General features: G+C 53.7%; 1 protein-coding gene across 1 annotated transcript; it reads left to right on the top strand.

Annotated features, from left to right (window-relative positions):
* The first annotated feature begins 1,616 nt into the window (after nt 1-1,616).
* Nucleotides 1,617-11,801, top strand: GIPR (gastric inhibitory polypeptide receptor). The gene is made up of 13 exons (XM_070386723.1): nt 1,617-1,688; nt 2,127-2,226; nt 2,715-2,822; nt 3,499-3,602; nt 4,432-4,535; nt 4,723-4,867; nt 6,318-6,477; nt 6,689-6,749; nt 7,082-7,151; nt 7,270-7,358; nt 7,438-7,576; nt 9,511-9,552; nt 9,646-11,801. The coding sequence occupies exons 1-13, from the start codon at nt 1,617-1,619 to the stop codon at nt 9,850-9,852; spliced, it is 1,401 nt and encodes a 466-aa protein (XP_070242824.1). The 3' UTR covers nt 9,853-11,801.
* The last annotated feature ends 918 nt before the right edge of the window (nt 11,802-12,719 follow it).

The following is a 12,719-nucleotide window of genomic DNA, read 5'->3' as shown; positions in this document are numbered from 1 at the left end:
ATTTAATGATGGTGTGAATGTATGCGTGGTGGACACAGTATCATGGGAACTGTAGGAAGCTGTGATTGTGTTGCTGTGTGAGTGCAAGAGTCCATGCCCAGAGTGCGTGGCTGTGTGTCACTGTATCACAAATGACTGTCAACCTGTGGGGGAGAACCTTTGGCTCACGGGGTGTGACGCTGGACTGTGGGACTATGAATGAATATGAAGAACAGGTTCAGTGAGGTGCAGTATATAAGACTCTGTGCCTCCCGGCGGCTCAGTGTATGGGATCGTGTGTGACATTGTGTGCATGGCCTCGCGTGTGGTGGCTGGATGGGACAAGTGGGACAACGTGAGAGGCTGTGCGCGCTGGAAGAGGGGGTCCTCAGGATGCTGACTCTGTGACTGTGCTCCCCCACGCGACCCTGAGTGGCTGTGATACTCACAGATGACTGGCCCCCTGTGCCAGGTCTCTGCCCCAGCTCCCCGCTCCTGTTCCTTGGCCCGCCCTGGCCCCGCCCCTACCCCTACCCCAGGCTGTCACCTCCCGCGGAGCCCAGGCGAGGCCGTGGAGGCGACAGCGTCAGAAGCAAGTGATTGAGAGGAGAGCTGGGAACAGGTGAGCGCTCCCCCATCTCAGCCACTCCCCTGCCCTGTGTCCCCTCACGTCTCTGGAGCCCTCTTGCTCTGTGCCTTTGTCTCAGCTTCTCTGTGCCCACGGTCTATGTCCTATCTATCTCTCAGTATCTCTGTCGCCACGTCGCAAATCCCTGTTTAGCCGCTAGTTCTGTATCTCCGTCTCTGACCCCCATTCTCTGTGTCTCTCCATGTCTCTACCTTCTCTCTGTCTCCGAGCCCACATTTTTGTCTCTGTCTTCCTCTCCTTTTTGGTCTCTAGTCTCTTGCAGTGTGTCTCATTCTGTCTGTCTCTGTGTCTCTCAGTTTCTATGTTTGTCTCAAGCATTTCTGATTCGTGTGTTTCTGGAGCTCCAGCCGACATCCTCCTGTTTCCTCCTTTCCCTGCATGGTGCCAGATGTGGTGTGTTGGGGGGTAGACTGATTTCCAAGCATCTGGGCCCCTCACCTTTCTAGTCCCTAAGGAGAACCATTGTCCCATTAACTCTGGGTTTTATCCGCAGCCGGAAATGTTTGATAAGGTCGGGTTCCTATCCGTGATTTGAAAACCCTTTGAGCTGGGAGAGTGGGAAGTCCAAGAGTCACTTCGAGCTACATGCCCTCCTCTCCAAGGTGGTCCCCAGGTTCCCTCGAGTCTCTAGGTCTAGACTGTAGGTGACCCTGGAGCTTCCCGTCCAGCGCAACTCTAAGGCAACCGCACCCTCTGCAAACACTCCCCTTCCATCACCGCTGCCCCAGCAACAGCCGGGGGCGGGCCGGGGAATCAGGTGTTGGAGATCGGTCTCCGCCCACTCCTCAAGACTCACCACCCCCACCCCCGGCCCCAAATCATCCCTCGTAGTTGTGGGGGGCGCTGTCTCCGGGGTACGTGATTCCCTGAGCAGAGGGCGCTGGGGCTGGGAGAGGAGGCAGAGGCTCCTGATTCTGCCTCGGACCCCCAGACCCGGCTGCCCTTGCGTGACCGGACCCTTCGTTCCCCATGCCCTGCTGCCCACACGATGCCCACCTGTCCACCCTGGTGGCTGCTGCTTCTGCTCTCGCTGTGGGAGCCGCTGCTCCGGAGCGCGGAGGTGAGAACCAGAGGAGCCAAGGATCTCAAGGCTTGGAGGGATGTTGGGGCCGGTTTTAAGTCGTATCCCACCGGGAAGATTGTTTCAAGGCTCCCCACCTGCCCAGATTCAAGTTTTGATGGTTGTTTCTAGTCCTTCTTCTTCCCTCACCCCCCACTCCCCTCAAATCCTCCTGATAATATCCAGCCACCTCCGTCTCCTCATTTTCCTGAAGGTTTTTAGTTCCCCACAGCAACTCCCCTGGTGGTTTCTAGGCACCCCTCAAGACTTAAAAGAGGTTTCTAAGCCACCCAAGACGCCTGAGCAAAACAGGACAGCCGCTTCAAGTTCCTTCAGGGTATCTCTGGCCCTCAGGGATCTTGCTGCCTGGGAGCTCGGGTCGAGGCGCGGGCCGAGGTGGGGGGGGTGGGTGTGGTCCTTCCTTCTCTCTTTTTGTAGGCAGGCTCTGAGGGGCAGACAGCGGGAGAGCTGTACCAGCGCTGGGAGCGGTACCGCAGGGAGTGCCAGGAGACCCTGGAGGCCTCGGAGCCCCCAGCAGGTGTGACAGGGGTGGAGGACTGGGGGTAAGGAAAGGGTTGGGGCTGAGAGGGATGGCCTTGAGGCCGGCCTGGGACTGACATGCCGCCAAGGCCTGAAAGGGAAGTCTGAGTGTCTGGGGTAAAAGTGGGCCTCGTGGGAGAAACCAGAGATGAAGCTTGAAAGGGGAGGGGTCTTGGGAGGGGCTTACACTCGGTGGGTGGGACCTAAAGTGGACGGCGAAGGGGGCGGGGTTTTGGGTGGAGTCTAGGAAGGGCCTTACTGACTGGGAAGCATCTGTAGCGGGAACTCGCTTGGTGGGAGGAGCCCAGAGTAAGGCTCGAAAGATGGGCGGGGCCTCGGGCCTGGTGGGAGGAGCTACGAAGGAGCAGGGACGCGACCACTCCAGGTGGGCGGGGCTTGGGCGGGGCTTGTGTGTGCAGGGCAGAGACTCCTTGGGCTCGAGTTACAGCAGGTCTGTCCGAACTCTGGCCCCCACGCCCACCCCAGGCCTCGCCTGTAACGGGTCCTTCGATATGTACGTCTGCTGGGACTACACTGCACCCAACGCCACTGCCCGTGCTTCCTGCCCTTGGTATCTGCCCTGGCACGGTCACGGTGAGCTGCCGGGTGGACCCCAGGCCCACCTCTGACACAAAGATCTCCCTCCTAACCCTGGTCCCAGACGCCACTCCCCCGCAGCTCCCCTGGTCCTCTTGGGCTGGGTGTCTCCGTCTGTGTGTCCCTCCACATAACGTCCCTTATCTGTCTCTGTATCTTTCTGACGGCCACCAGGTTATTTTCTCTCCTTTTCATGAGTCTGTCTCTGCACATCTTGGTCTTCCTTGCCTAACTAGCAGTGTGACCTGGGGTTGTTGTTCAGCTGCTCAGTTGTGTCGACTCTTTGTGACCCCATGGACCGCAGCACCCCAGGCTCCCTTATCCTTCACTGTCTCCCAGAGTTTGCTCACACTCATGTCCATGGAGTCAGTGATGCCATCCAATCATCTCAATCCTCTGTCGTCCCCTTCTCCTCCTGCCTTCAATCTTTCCCAGCATCAGAGTTTTTTCCAGTGAAATTTCTTTATGCCTCAACTCCTCATTTGTGAATTGATGGTTATGATAGTACCAAATTCATAGGCTTGTTATGAATATTAAATTATTACATGTAAAATGCTATATTATGGTTTATCATCATCATCACTGGATATCTCTCTCTGCCTTTGCCTCAGTTTGTCTTTCTGTCTCCATCTCTTTCTGTGCGCTTCTGATTCCCTCCCTTGTTTCCCCTCAGTGGCTAAAGGCTTTGTCCTCCGCCAATGTGGCAGTGATGGCCAATGGGGACCTTGGAGAGACCATTCTCAGTGTGAAAACCCAGAGAAAAATGGGGTTTTTCAGGTAAGAAGAGGAGAGATTTCAGGGTATGATTTCCAGGCAGCAGTAGAAAAGCAGCAGCCTCAGACAGAGCCTGAAACCCCTTGTACCATTCAGGACTCTGGGTTCCAAGTGATAGAAATTCAACTCCTTTCTTGAAGGAGAAAGAAAAAGATATTGGCTTTTGTGATTGAAAATTATAAGATTGCAGCTTCAGGTACAGCTGGATCTAGGTGCTAAAATGATGTAGTTGGGAATCTCACCATATTGTACTTATGTTTTTCTCTATGATGGTGTCCTCTTTTTTTTTTCTGTGGGGTGGAAAAGGTGGCCCCCATCGGTACCAGGCTCACATTCCACCTGCAAGCAATGCTATAGGCAGACTGAGCTTTTTTCTCAATAGCTCCAACTTAATGTTCCAGGAATGACCGTCATTGGCCTGATTTGAGTAGCATACCTGCCCTTGAGTAGTCACTCTGTGTGTGTGTGTGTGTGTGTGTGGTGTTAGATAGCATGCTTTGATTCGTTGGTCACATGCCCAGCCCTGGGGTTGAGGGGTGGAATGCCCCACTCAAAAAAAGGTTGATAGATCCCCCCCAAAAAGTTGGGGTGCGAGTATGAACAAAGAGCAGCTCCTTTATGGCCTAAGGGCAGGAGTTGAGCTTTATTTCTTTTTAAAATTTATTCATTAATTTTTGGCTGCACCAGGTCTTCATTGCTTTGTGCAGGCTTTCCCTAGTTGCGGTGAGCGGGGTCTAGTCTTAGTTGCGGCTTTTCGGTCCGGGCTCAGCAGTTGTGGCTTGCGGTATCTGAGCTCTATTTCTGTGTCCTCTCCCCCCACCTCCACCCCCAGGACCAAAGGCTGACCTTGGAACGGCTGCAGGTTGTGTACACCGTGGGCTACTCCCTGTCTCTTGCCACACTGCTGTTTGCCTTGCTCATCTTGAGTACCTTCAGGTGGGACCCCCCAACCTTGAACAGAAGCAGCAGAGACTGGGCTTCAGTTTTCCCAGAAAGATGGGGGTAGTCAGGCTCCACCGGCAACAAGTATCCAATGGTGGTTCTATGGGGAGGGCTGGGACATGGTTTAAGGGACTCTGTGTGGCCATGGACAGGCCCCCAGACTGCCTCCCAAATCTCCCAGGCGGCTGCGCTGCACTCGAAACTACATCCACATCAACCTGTTCACGTCTTTCATGCTGCGGGCAGCTGCCATCCTCACCCGGGACCGTCTGCTTCCTCCCCCTGGTCCCTACCCTGGGGATCAGGTCCTTACCCTGTGGAACCAGGTGAGCAACATCCTTCTCTTTCTCAAATTGAGATTCTGCCTCCTCTGGTAGGGCCAGAGGGTTCCCATTCCATTTACTACCTCCCTACCCTATCAACGGGCTTCCCTTGTGGGTCAGAACGTAAAGAATCAGCCTGCAATGCAGGAGACCTGGGTTCGATCCCTGGGTTGGGAAGATCCCCTGGAGAAAAGAAAGGCCACCCACTCCAGTATTCTGGCCTGGAGAATTCCATGGACTGTATAGTCTACGGGGCTGCAAAGAGTCAGACATGACTGAGCAATTTTCACCTTATCAACCAGGCTTCCCTGGTGGTTCAATGGTGAAGAATCTGTCTACTAATGCAGGAGACATGGGTTCGATCCCTGGGTCGGGAATATCCCCTGGAGAAGAAAATGGCAACGCACTGCACTGCTCTTCCCTGGGAAATCCTATGGACAGACAGAAGGGACTGATGGGCTACAGTCCACGGGGTCACAAAAAACTCAGACACGACTTAGCAAGGAAACAACAAAAAGAACAATAATGTTATTGTTAATCTCTGTTAATCTCTCTAGACCCTTCTGACACAACTAGAGAGGGACCCTCCCTACTCAGCCTCCCTCATCATTGAACTCTCTCATCCCGTTATCTCCTGTACTGGAACTTTTCCATTCCCTTTCTCTCGGTATCTCACCCGTCATTGGAGTTTTGCACCAATAAGAGAGGCCCCTTCTAGAGGCGAGACAGAAGTTGGGAGGATGGGAGAAACTAACCGATGGGGGGATTTGGCAGATACCAATTTGTTCCAGGGAGACAAGGTGGGAGAGACTAGAGACTAGGGGCGGGTGGGGAGAGAACCTGTCTGGCAGCAAGTTGGGCCATACCAATTGTTGAAAGAGAAGGGGGTGGGAGAGTCCATGTGCTGGTGGGTGATGAGAAAAACCTTTTGAAAGGTGGAGTAGTTGAATTCTTAGGAGATGGCGTGGGAGAGTCCATATTCAGGGGAATCTGGGGGGAACTCATGAAATTCTCCAGGCCGGAATATTGGAGTGGGTAACCGATCCCTTCTCCAGCGGATCTTCCCGACCCAGGAATCGAACCAGGGCCTCCTGCATTGCAGGCGGATTCCTTAGAGCTGAGCTTCCAGGGAAGATAGATAGATAGTGAAGTCGCTCAGTCGTGTCCGACTCTTTGCGACCCCATGGACAGTAGCCAACCAGGCTCCTCCGTCCATGGGATTTTCCAGGCAAGAATACTGGAGTGGGTTGCCATTTCCTTCTCCAGGGAAGATACCAATCGTTAAAGAGGTTAGAGTGGGAGAGTTCACGTAGGGAAAGAGAACAGAATGAGTGAGGAGAGGATAGCTACTTCATCCTTTGGTGATACAGAATGGGAAGAGAATATTTGATGATAAGAGATGGGCTTGGAGGGGACCCTGACTGCCCCCTCCCCCTGTCTGGTCACCCCCTAGGCCCTAGCTGCCTGTCGCACGGCCCAGATCGTGACCCAGTACTGCGTGGGCGCCAACTACACGTGGCTGCTGGTGGAAGGCATCTACCTGCACAGTCTCCTCGTGCTTGTGGGAGGCTCCGAGAAGGGCCACTTCCGCTGCTACATGCTCCTCGGCTGGGGTGAGCCCCGACCCTGTCCCCTGCCCTGCCCAGCGCGCTTCCCCTCCCGCAAACTACCCAGCTGGTCTGCCTGAGGGGGTCTCCTCGTCTCTCTAGGATTCTCTGCCTCCCCTTCCCGGCGGGGGAATTCCGCGGGTCTTGGGCCTGGCAGGGCCCGTGCGCGCTCTGACAGCTGCGGCGGGGTGGGGGGCGGGGGTTGGGGTCTGCACAGGGGCCCCCACGCTTTTCGTCATTCCTTGGGTGATCGTCAGGTACCTGTTCGAGAACACGCAGTGAGTCGCGGGGTCTGGGGGGCGGGTCTGGGGAGGTGGGCGGGGCTTTGAGGGACGTGGGCGGTCCTTGGAGGGACGTGGGCGGGGTGAGACGGAATCGTGGGGAGGTTCTAATTGTCTCTAGGAGCCTGGGAGGGTGTCTAAAGGAACCAGTCGCTTAGGAAGATGGGTTCCAGGACTACTGCAAGGGGCGGGATGAGGGCTGGGCCTAAATAGTAGCAGGGACTTTAGGGGAATGTGGGTGTGGCCTTAAGGAAGGTGGGGAGGTTAAGTGCTCAATTCTGTGAGTCTTCAGGTATTCTGGTCTATCTCAGCTCTACGCCCCCTCCCAGGTGCTGGGAGCGGAACGATATCAAAGCCATTTGGTGGATCATACGAACCCCTATTCTCCTAACAATCTTGGTACGACCGGTCCCATCTCCTCCAGGCTGGTCTCAAGAATTTCCCATTCTGGGAAGCCAAGGTGGCGGGGAACTGGCTCAGTCTCTCTCTCTCCCCTACCACCCCCCACCCGCCACAGATTAATTTTCTCATCTTTGTCCGCATCCTTGGCATCCTCGTGTCAAAGCTGAGGACGCGACAGATGCGCTGCCCGGACTACCGACTGAGGTGGGGACGGAGGGGAGGGTGACTGGGGGCAAGGTGGGGGACTCAGGACCCCGGCATCACTGCCACCCTCTACCCGCAGGCTGGCTCGCTCCACGCTGACGCTGGTGCCCCTGCTGGGCGTCCACGAGGTGGTGTTTGCTCCCGTGACTGAAGAACAGGCCCGGGGTGCCCTGCGCTTGGCCAAGCTCGGCTTTGAAATCTTCCTCAGTTCTTTCCAGGTGCCTAAGCGAGGTGCAGGAGCTATGCCCTTTGAGTTCGGGCCCTCCTACTCAGAGAGGAACGAGGGTTAGAGACATCCTCTGGTGCAGCCCAGAATGGGCTGCGAAGATGGGATTTTTTTCATTCATTCTACACTTCTGTCCTGACTGGGGAAGCAGGGAGAAGGCAGGAGACCCGGCAGCCCCAGCAGTACTGCCTCCTGGTTAAGATCGAGGGCTTTGAGATCAGCCAGGGCTGGGACCAAATCTGGGTCCTCACTTCCCAGCTTTTTGACCTTCACCTCAGGGCCAGGGAAAAGGCGAAGCATATGAAGTCCCCAACATGCCAAATGGAAGGAGATGTCCACTGATATTTAAGGTCAACCCTGCCTGTGCTTGTCCTACCCTAGTCTCCATCCTGCTTTACCTTGTTGGGCCTCAGTTTTCCCATCTCTAAAGTGGGGACAATACTAGTTTCACTTTAAAAGGCTGTTCATTTATCAATTCAGCAAAAATTTATTGAACACTTACTATATACCAAGCACTTTTCCAGGCTTACTATGGGGATATGACCAACCCAATGGTCCCTATCCTTTAGTGGGAGAGACAGATGCTAAAGATGCTATATAAGTAAAATACACAGAATGTCAGATGGTGAGATGTGCCTTAAGGAGGGAGGGATGAGAAGGCAAGAAAATAGAGATGACAAAGAAGAAGGGATTATGGACAGGGGTCAGGGAAGACCTTGCTGAAAAGACACTAGAGCAGACACCCAAAGAAGATGAGGGAATGCGCTAGGAAGATATTTGGGGGAAATGTTCCAGGAAGAGAAATGCCAAGTGCAAGATCCCTGAGGTGAGAGAGAGTACTGATCATGATGGCACTATCATGGCCAGCATGCCTGAAGCAGGGGGTGGGTGGATAGGACAGAGGTGAGGTACCCAGGTAGATCCTTGGGCCTAGAGAGGACCCTTTGCTTTTCCTCTGAGTCATTTGGGAGCCACGGGAGCACAGGAACGTGATCAGAGTTGGATTTTAATGGGATTGTGGAAAGTGATAATAAGTAATATCTTACTGTATGCTTAGTCAGTCATGTCCGACTTTGCCAGGCTTCTCTGTCCTTGGAATTATCCAGGCAAGAATACTGGAGTGGGTTGCCATTCCCTTCTCCAGGGGATCTTCCCGACCCAGGGACTGAACCTGGGTCTCCTGCATTGCAGGCAGATTCTTTAACATCTGAGCCACTAGGGAAGCCCTTGTCTTGCATTAATGTATCAATTCCTTTATTAATTATAAATACATTTTATATGTATTTAAATTTCTAAATTATAAATATAAAACTAATTTTCAAAATTAATTTTTTGGATGTGCCTATTTAAGTTTATTATTATGGAATTTCTTGACTGTACAGTGGTTAGGACTCAGCACTTTCATTGTCTAGGGCCCAGGTTCCATCCCTGGTCTGGGAACTAAGATCCCGCAAGCCCTGCAGCACGGCCAAATAAATAAATCCAATATGTCATGTAGTAAGTTATGATAAGATTTAGAAAAAGGTTTAACTATGTGACGTGCACTAGAGCTTCTTGTGTATTAATAATACCTTAAATCTCAGCACCACCACTGTATTATTGTTCCATTTTCCAGATGAAGAAACTGAGGCACAGAGGGGTTAAGCAGCTTGCCTAAGTGGGGAAGAAAGTGAGAAGCAGTGATCACATCCAAGCAGTCAGCCTCTGGGGTTACATGTTCTTAATCTCCAGCCCTTATGGCTCTGCAAATTGACGAGGACAAGGGGAGGGGGAAAGTCAGGAGCCAGGGAAAGGGTGACTGCAATAATCTGGGACCGATGTGGCGACGGGCGAGGTGGTTTGGGCCTGTAAAGGGTCAGAGCTCACTGAGGGGTGTTTATAACCCTGCCCTTGTTCCCAGTTTAACCCCCGCTCCCCCCACGGCAGGGCTTCCTGGTCAGCGTCCTCTACTGCTTCATCAACAAGGAGGTAGGGAGAGCCGCGGCCCGCCGCCCCCGCCCTCTGCCGGCCGCGCAGGGAATGGCGCGCGCGCCGCCGCCTCTGAGCGCCGTCCGGTTTCAGGTGCAGTCGGAGATCCGCCGGGGTTGGCACCGCTGCCGCCTGCGCCACAGCCTCAGCGAGGAGCCGCGCCAGCGCCCCGAGCCCGTCTTCCGGACCCTGCCCTCTGGCTCCGGCCCGGGCCAGGTCGCCTCCGGCCGCGCTCTGTGCTCAAGGACCCTCCCAGGTCCTGGGGGTGAGGCCAACCACGTCTTAGAAAGTTACTGCTAGGCAGCGGGATTCTTGGGTCCATTCAGTTAGCATGTATTTATTGAGCGCCTGCTGTGTACCAGGTTTGGCTTGGAGGGCGCTGGGTAAATGGCGGGGGTTTGGGACTGGGGGCGGGGAAGGAAACAGAAAAGCCCCTGTTTTCCTAGAGATCACAACTGAGTGGGGGAAACAGGCGGTGAGGCCAAATTAAATTATACTATGTACACTGTGGGATGGCTTAGGAAGAAAGGTTAGAAGGGGACCTAGTGTGGTCCAGGGCATCTCTGATGAAGCAACTTTGAAGTCATGCCCAAAAGAGGTGAAGGAGACAGCTTTGCAAAGAATTGGCAGACGAGGTTTTAAGGCAGAAGGAAGAATACCTGCGAAGACCCTGGGGCAAGGAGCTTGGCTGTCTGAGGAAGAGAGAGGTGACCTACGAGGCTGCAGCGGGATGAGTCACAGCCCACAGATGGGGAGAGAGAAGTAGGTGGGGACAGAAGAGTGGGCATTTTATTCCAAGTTCATGGAAGATTCTTTGGAGTGTCTCCTAATGGAATGGGCTAAGGTGTTAAACAGACCGCTCCATCTGCCCTGTCGGGGGATGGATTATTAGGGGCTATTGGAGCAGCTGGGAGCCCAGTCAGGAGTCTGAGAATGGTGGGAGGTGATGTTAGCAGGACCGGGGTGGCAGCCACATAGGGTGTGAAATGGTTGGATTCTAGAGCTAGTTTAAAGGTAGAACTGAGAGGATTTGCTGAAGAAGGAGAGACTCCAGGGATGATTTCTCAGTTTGGGATGGAGAGAGGAAAGAGGGAGGGAGATGGGGTTTGAGGTGGGGAGTACCAGGAGTGCTCTCTGGACTTGTTAAGCTGGAAATAAGGGTCTGGAGCTCATAGCAAAGATTAGAGATAGAAATGTGAGTGGGCACTGGGGTCCAGAGAGGATTCTGAGTGTGGATAGAAACAAGCAATTTCACGGCAGGCACCAGTGCTGAAATCGACATCTGGAGGCCAGGCCCACTGCCACCTGGAGACATACCTACCCTTTTTGGTGGCCCCTGGGAACTATGAGATTTAGGGGGGAAGCCAGCAGCCTCAATGTGGCTGGGCCACGTATATATATACACACACACACAAGACTCTCACTCCTAAATTGCTCCCCATCACAGACACACACTTAGATTCAGTTAGCACCTGGGTGTTGTTGATTCGCTTCCTTGGGGTCCCCAGCTCTCTGGACAGATATGGCTCACGGCCGCTGAATTCAATGTCCTTTGAAGCATGCGGCCCTCCTGGGCCCCTCTTGTGGGTTCTGGGAAGGTGGGGCCTGAGAGCTGGGTCCTTGTAAATAAAGCATGAGAAAAACAGTTGCTTTTGGGGTGGGGAAATCTTGGCCAGGCCATAAGGGAGATGACAGTAGGTAGGGCAGGCTGTGTGGCCAGGTGCTGGTGGTGGCCCTGCACCCTCTGGAGAGCAGTGCTGCCTAACTTCAAGAGATTCGAGTCGCCAAGAGATCATGGACACCATGCCGCTACCATTCTCCATGCTTAAGCCCCAACTGGGAACGTTCCTGTGATCGCCTGCTATTTAAACTATTTGCAGTGTGTATGATTAAAATTGTGCATGTGACGATCATGTTCTTTTTTTAAAAAAATTAATTTGTGACTGTGCTGGGTCTTCGTTGCTGCACGCGGGCTTTCTTTAGTTGCGGCAACTGCGGGCTACTCTCTAGTTGCTGTATGTGGCGTCCTCACTGCGCTGGTTTCGCTTGCTGCGAAGCTTGGGCTCTAGGCACACAGGCTTCTCAGCAGCGGTGGACTTCAGTAGTTTCAGAATCTTCCCAGAGCAGGGATTGAACCCATGTTAGGTTCAGACACAATGCAAGTGTCCCCTGCGTTGACAGGCAGACTCTTAACCACTGGACCCATCAGGAAGTCCACAGACCCAACATTTTCTGAAAGCTGCTTCTCTAGAAAGATGGTGGAGGAATACTAACGCTGCAGGAACCAGCCTGGCTCAAATCTTAGATTGGCTACTGTTCAGCTATGTGACTTGGGGGAAATGCCTCAGGTTCACTTCGGGAAAACAGAAATGATCACACCGACATCCCAGGACGGCCTCAAGTTCCTAAGAGGATCTCACCGGTGCATGGAACACACTTGGCCGGTTTGCCTAGTGCTTTTCCTGCAACCTGTTTTCACTTTCACACACTTGAATTGGAAGAGGGGATTAGAAACTATTTGGGCAGATGGCTGGATAGAGACGATGGATGACAGGCAGGGTCATCAGTTCTAGCCCTAGGCTAGAATCTTTGCTCTCAGCCTGGCAAAGCAGGAAAAGGACCTGCTACTTCCTGGGGAAGACAGGAGGGACGTGCGACCGGGACTCAAACCCAGGAGTGTGACCCCAGGGCTTGTGCTATCCCAGGCTCCAAACAATCATCAAATCCAGGGGGAAGATTTCTGCAGCAGCACCGTCCCCTCCCCGCCATGCTTTAAAGATTAGGATATCATGGCTCCATCCTGCCCCGCTCCCAGTCACAGGGTCTGGCTCCCTGGGTTTGAATTCGGCTTATTTCCTGAGTGATCCTGGGCAAGTCGCTTACCCTCTCTGGGCCTCAGCTGTCTCATCGATAAAATGGGATGGCTCTGGTATCTATCCCTCAGATGGGTGTTTCAATTAGACATGAACATGCACCCTTATAACCTCACAGCCATCTCCCTGCATGTGTGAGGCCTTCTTCTACTGCAGGGTCCTCAGCCCTGTTGCTGATGGGCTCTTGGGATAACTCAGGCTGTGCCTTCCAGAGCTCAGCGTGTCAGACATCTCCTTGGATCCTGACCTCGTGCCTAGGAACTGCACCAGCCTGGCACCTGGCCCTCTCTGGAG

This window comes from Bos mutus, chromosome 18 (genome assembly GCF_027580195.1).
Source record: "Bos mutus isolate GX-2022 chromosome 18, NWIPB_WYAK_1.1, whole genome shotgun sequence".
Lineage (NCBI taxonomy): Eukaryota > Metazoa > Chordata > Mammalia > Artiodactyla > Bovidae > Bos > Bos mutus.
This window is presented reverse-complemented; position numbering and strand designations above follow the sequence as displayed.

What these genes read in the sequence shown, in the direction of transcription:
- GIPR (XM_070386723.1), top strand. Translation starts at nt 1,617, where the DNA reads ATGCCCACCTGTCCACCCTGGTGGCTGCTGCTTCTGCTCTCGCTGTGG. An exon ending in TGCCCGGACTACCGACTGAG is followed by an intron (nt 7,359 to 7,437) that starts GTGGGGACGGAG and finishes CTCTACCCGCAG; the next exon opens with GCTGGCTCGCTCCACGCTGA. An exon ending in ACTGCTTCATCAACAAGGAG is followed by an intron (nt 9,553 to 9,645) that starts GTAGGGAGAGCC and finishes GTCCGGTTTCAG; the next exon opens with GTGCAGTCGGAGATCCGCCG.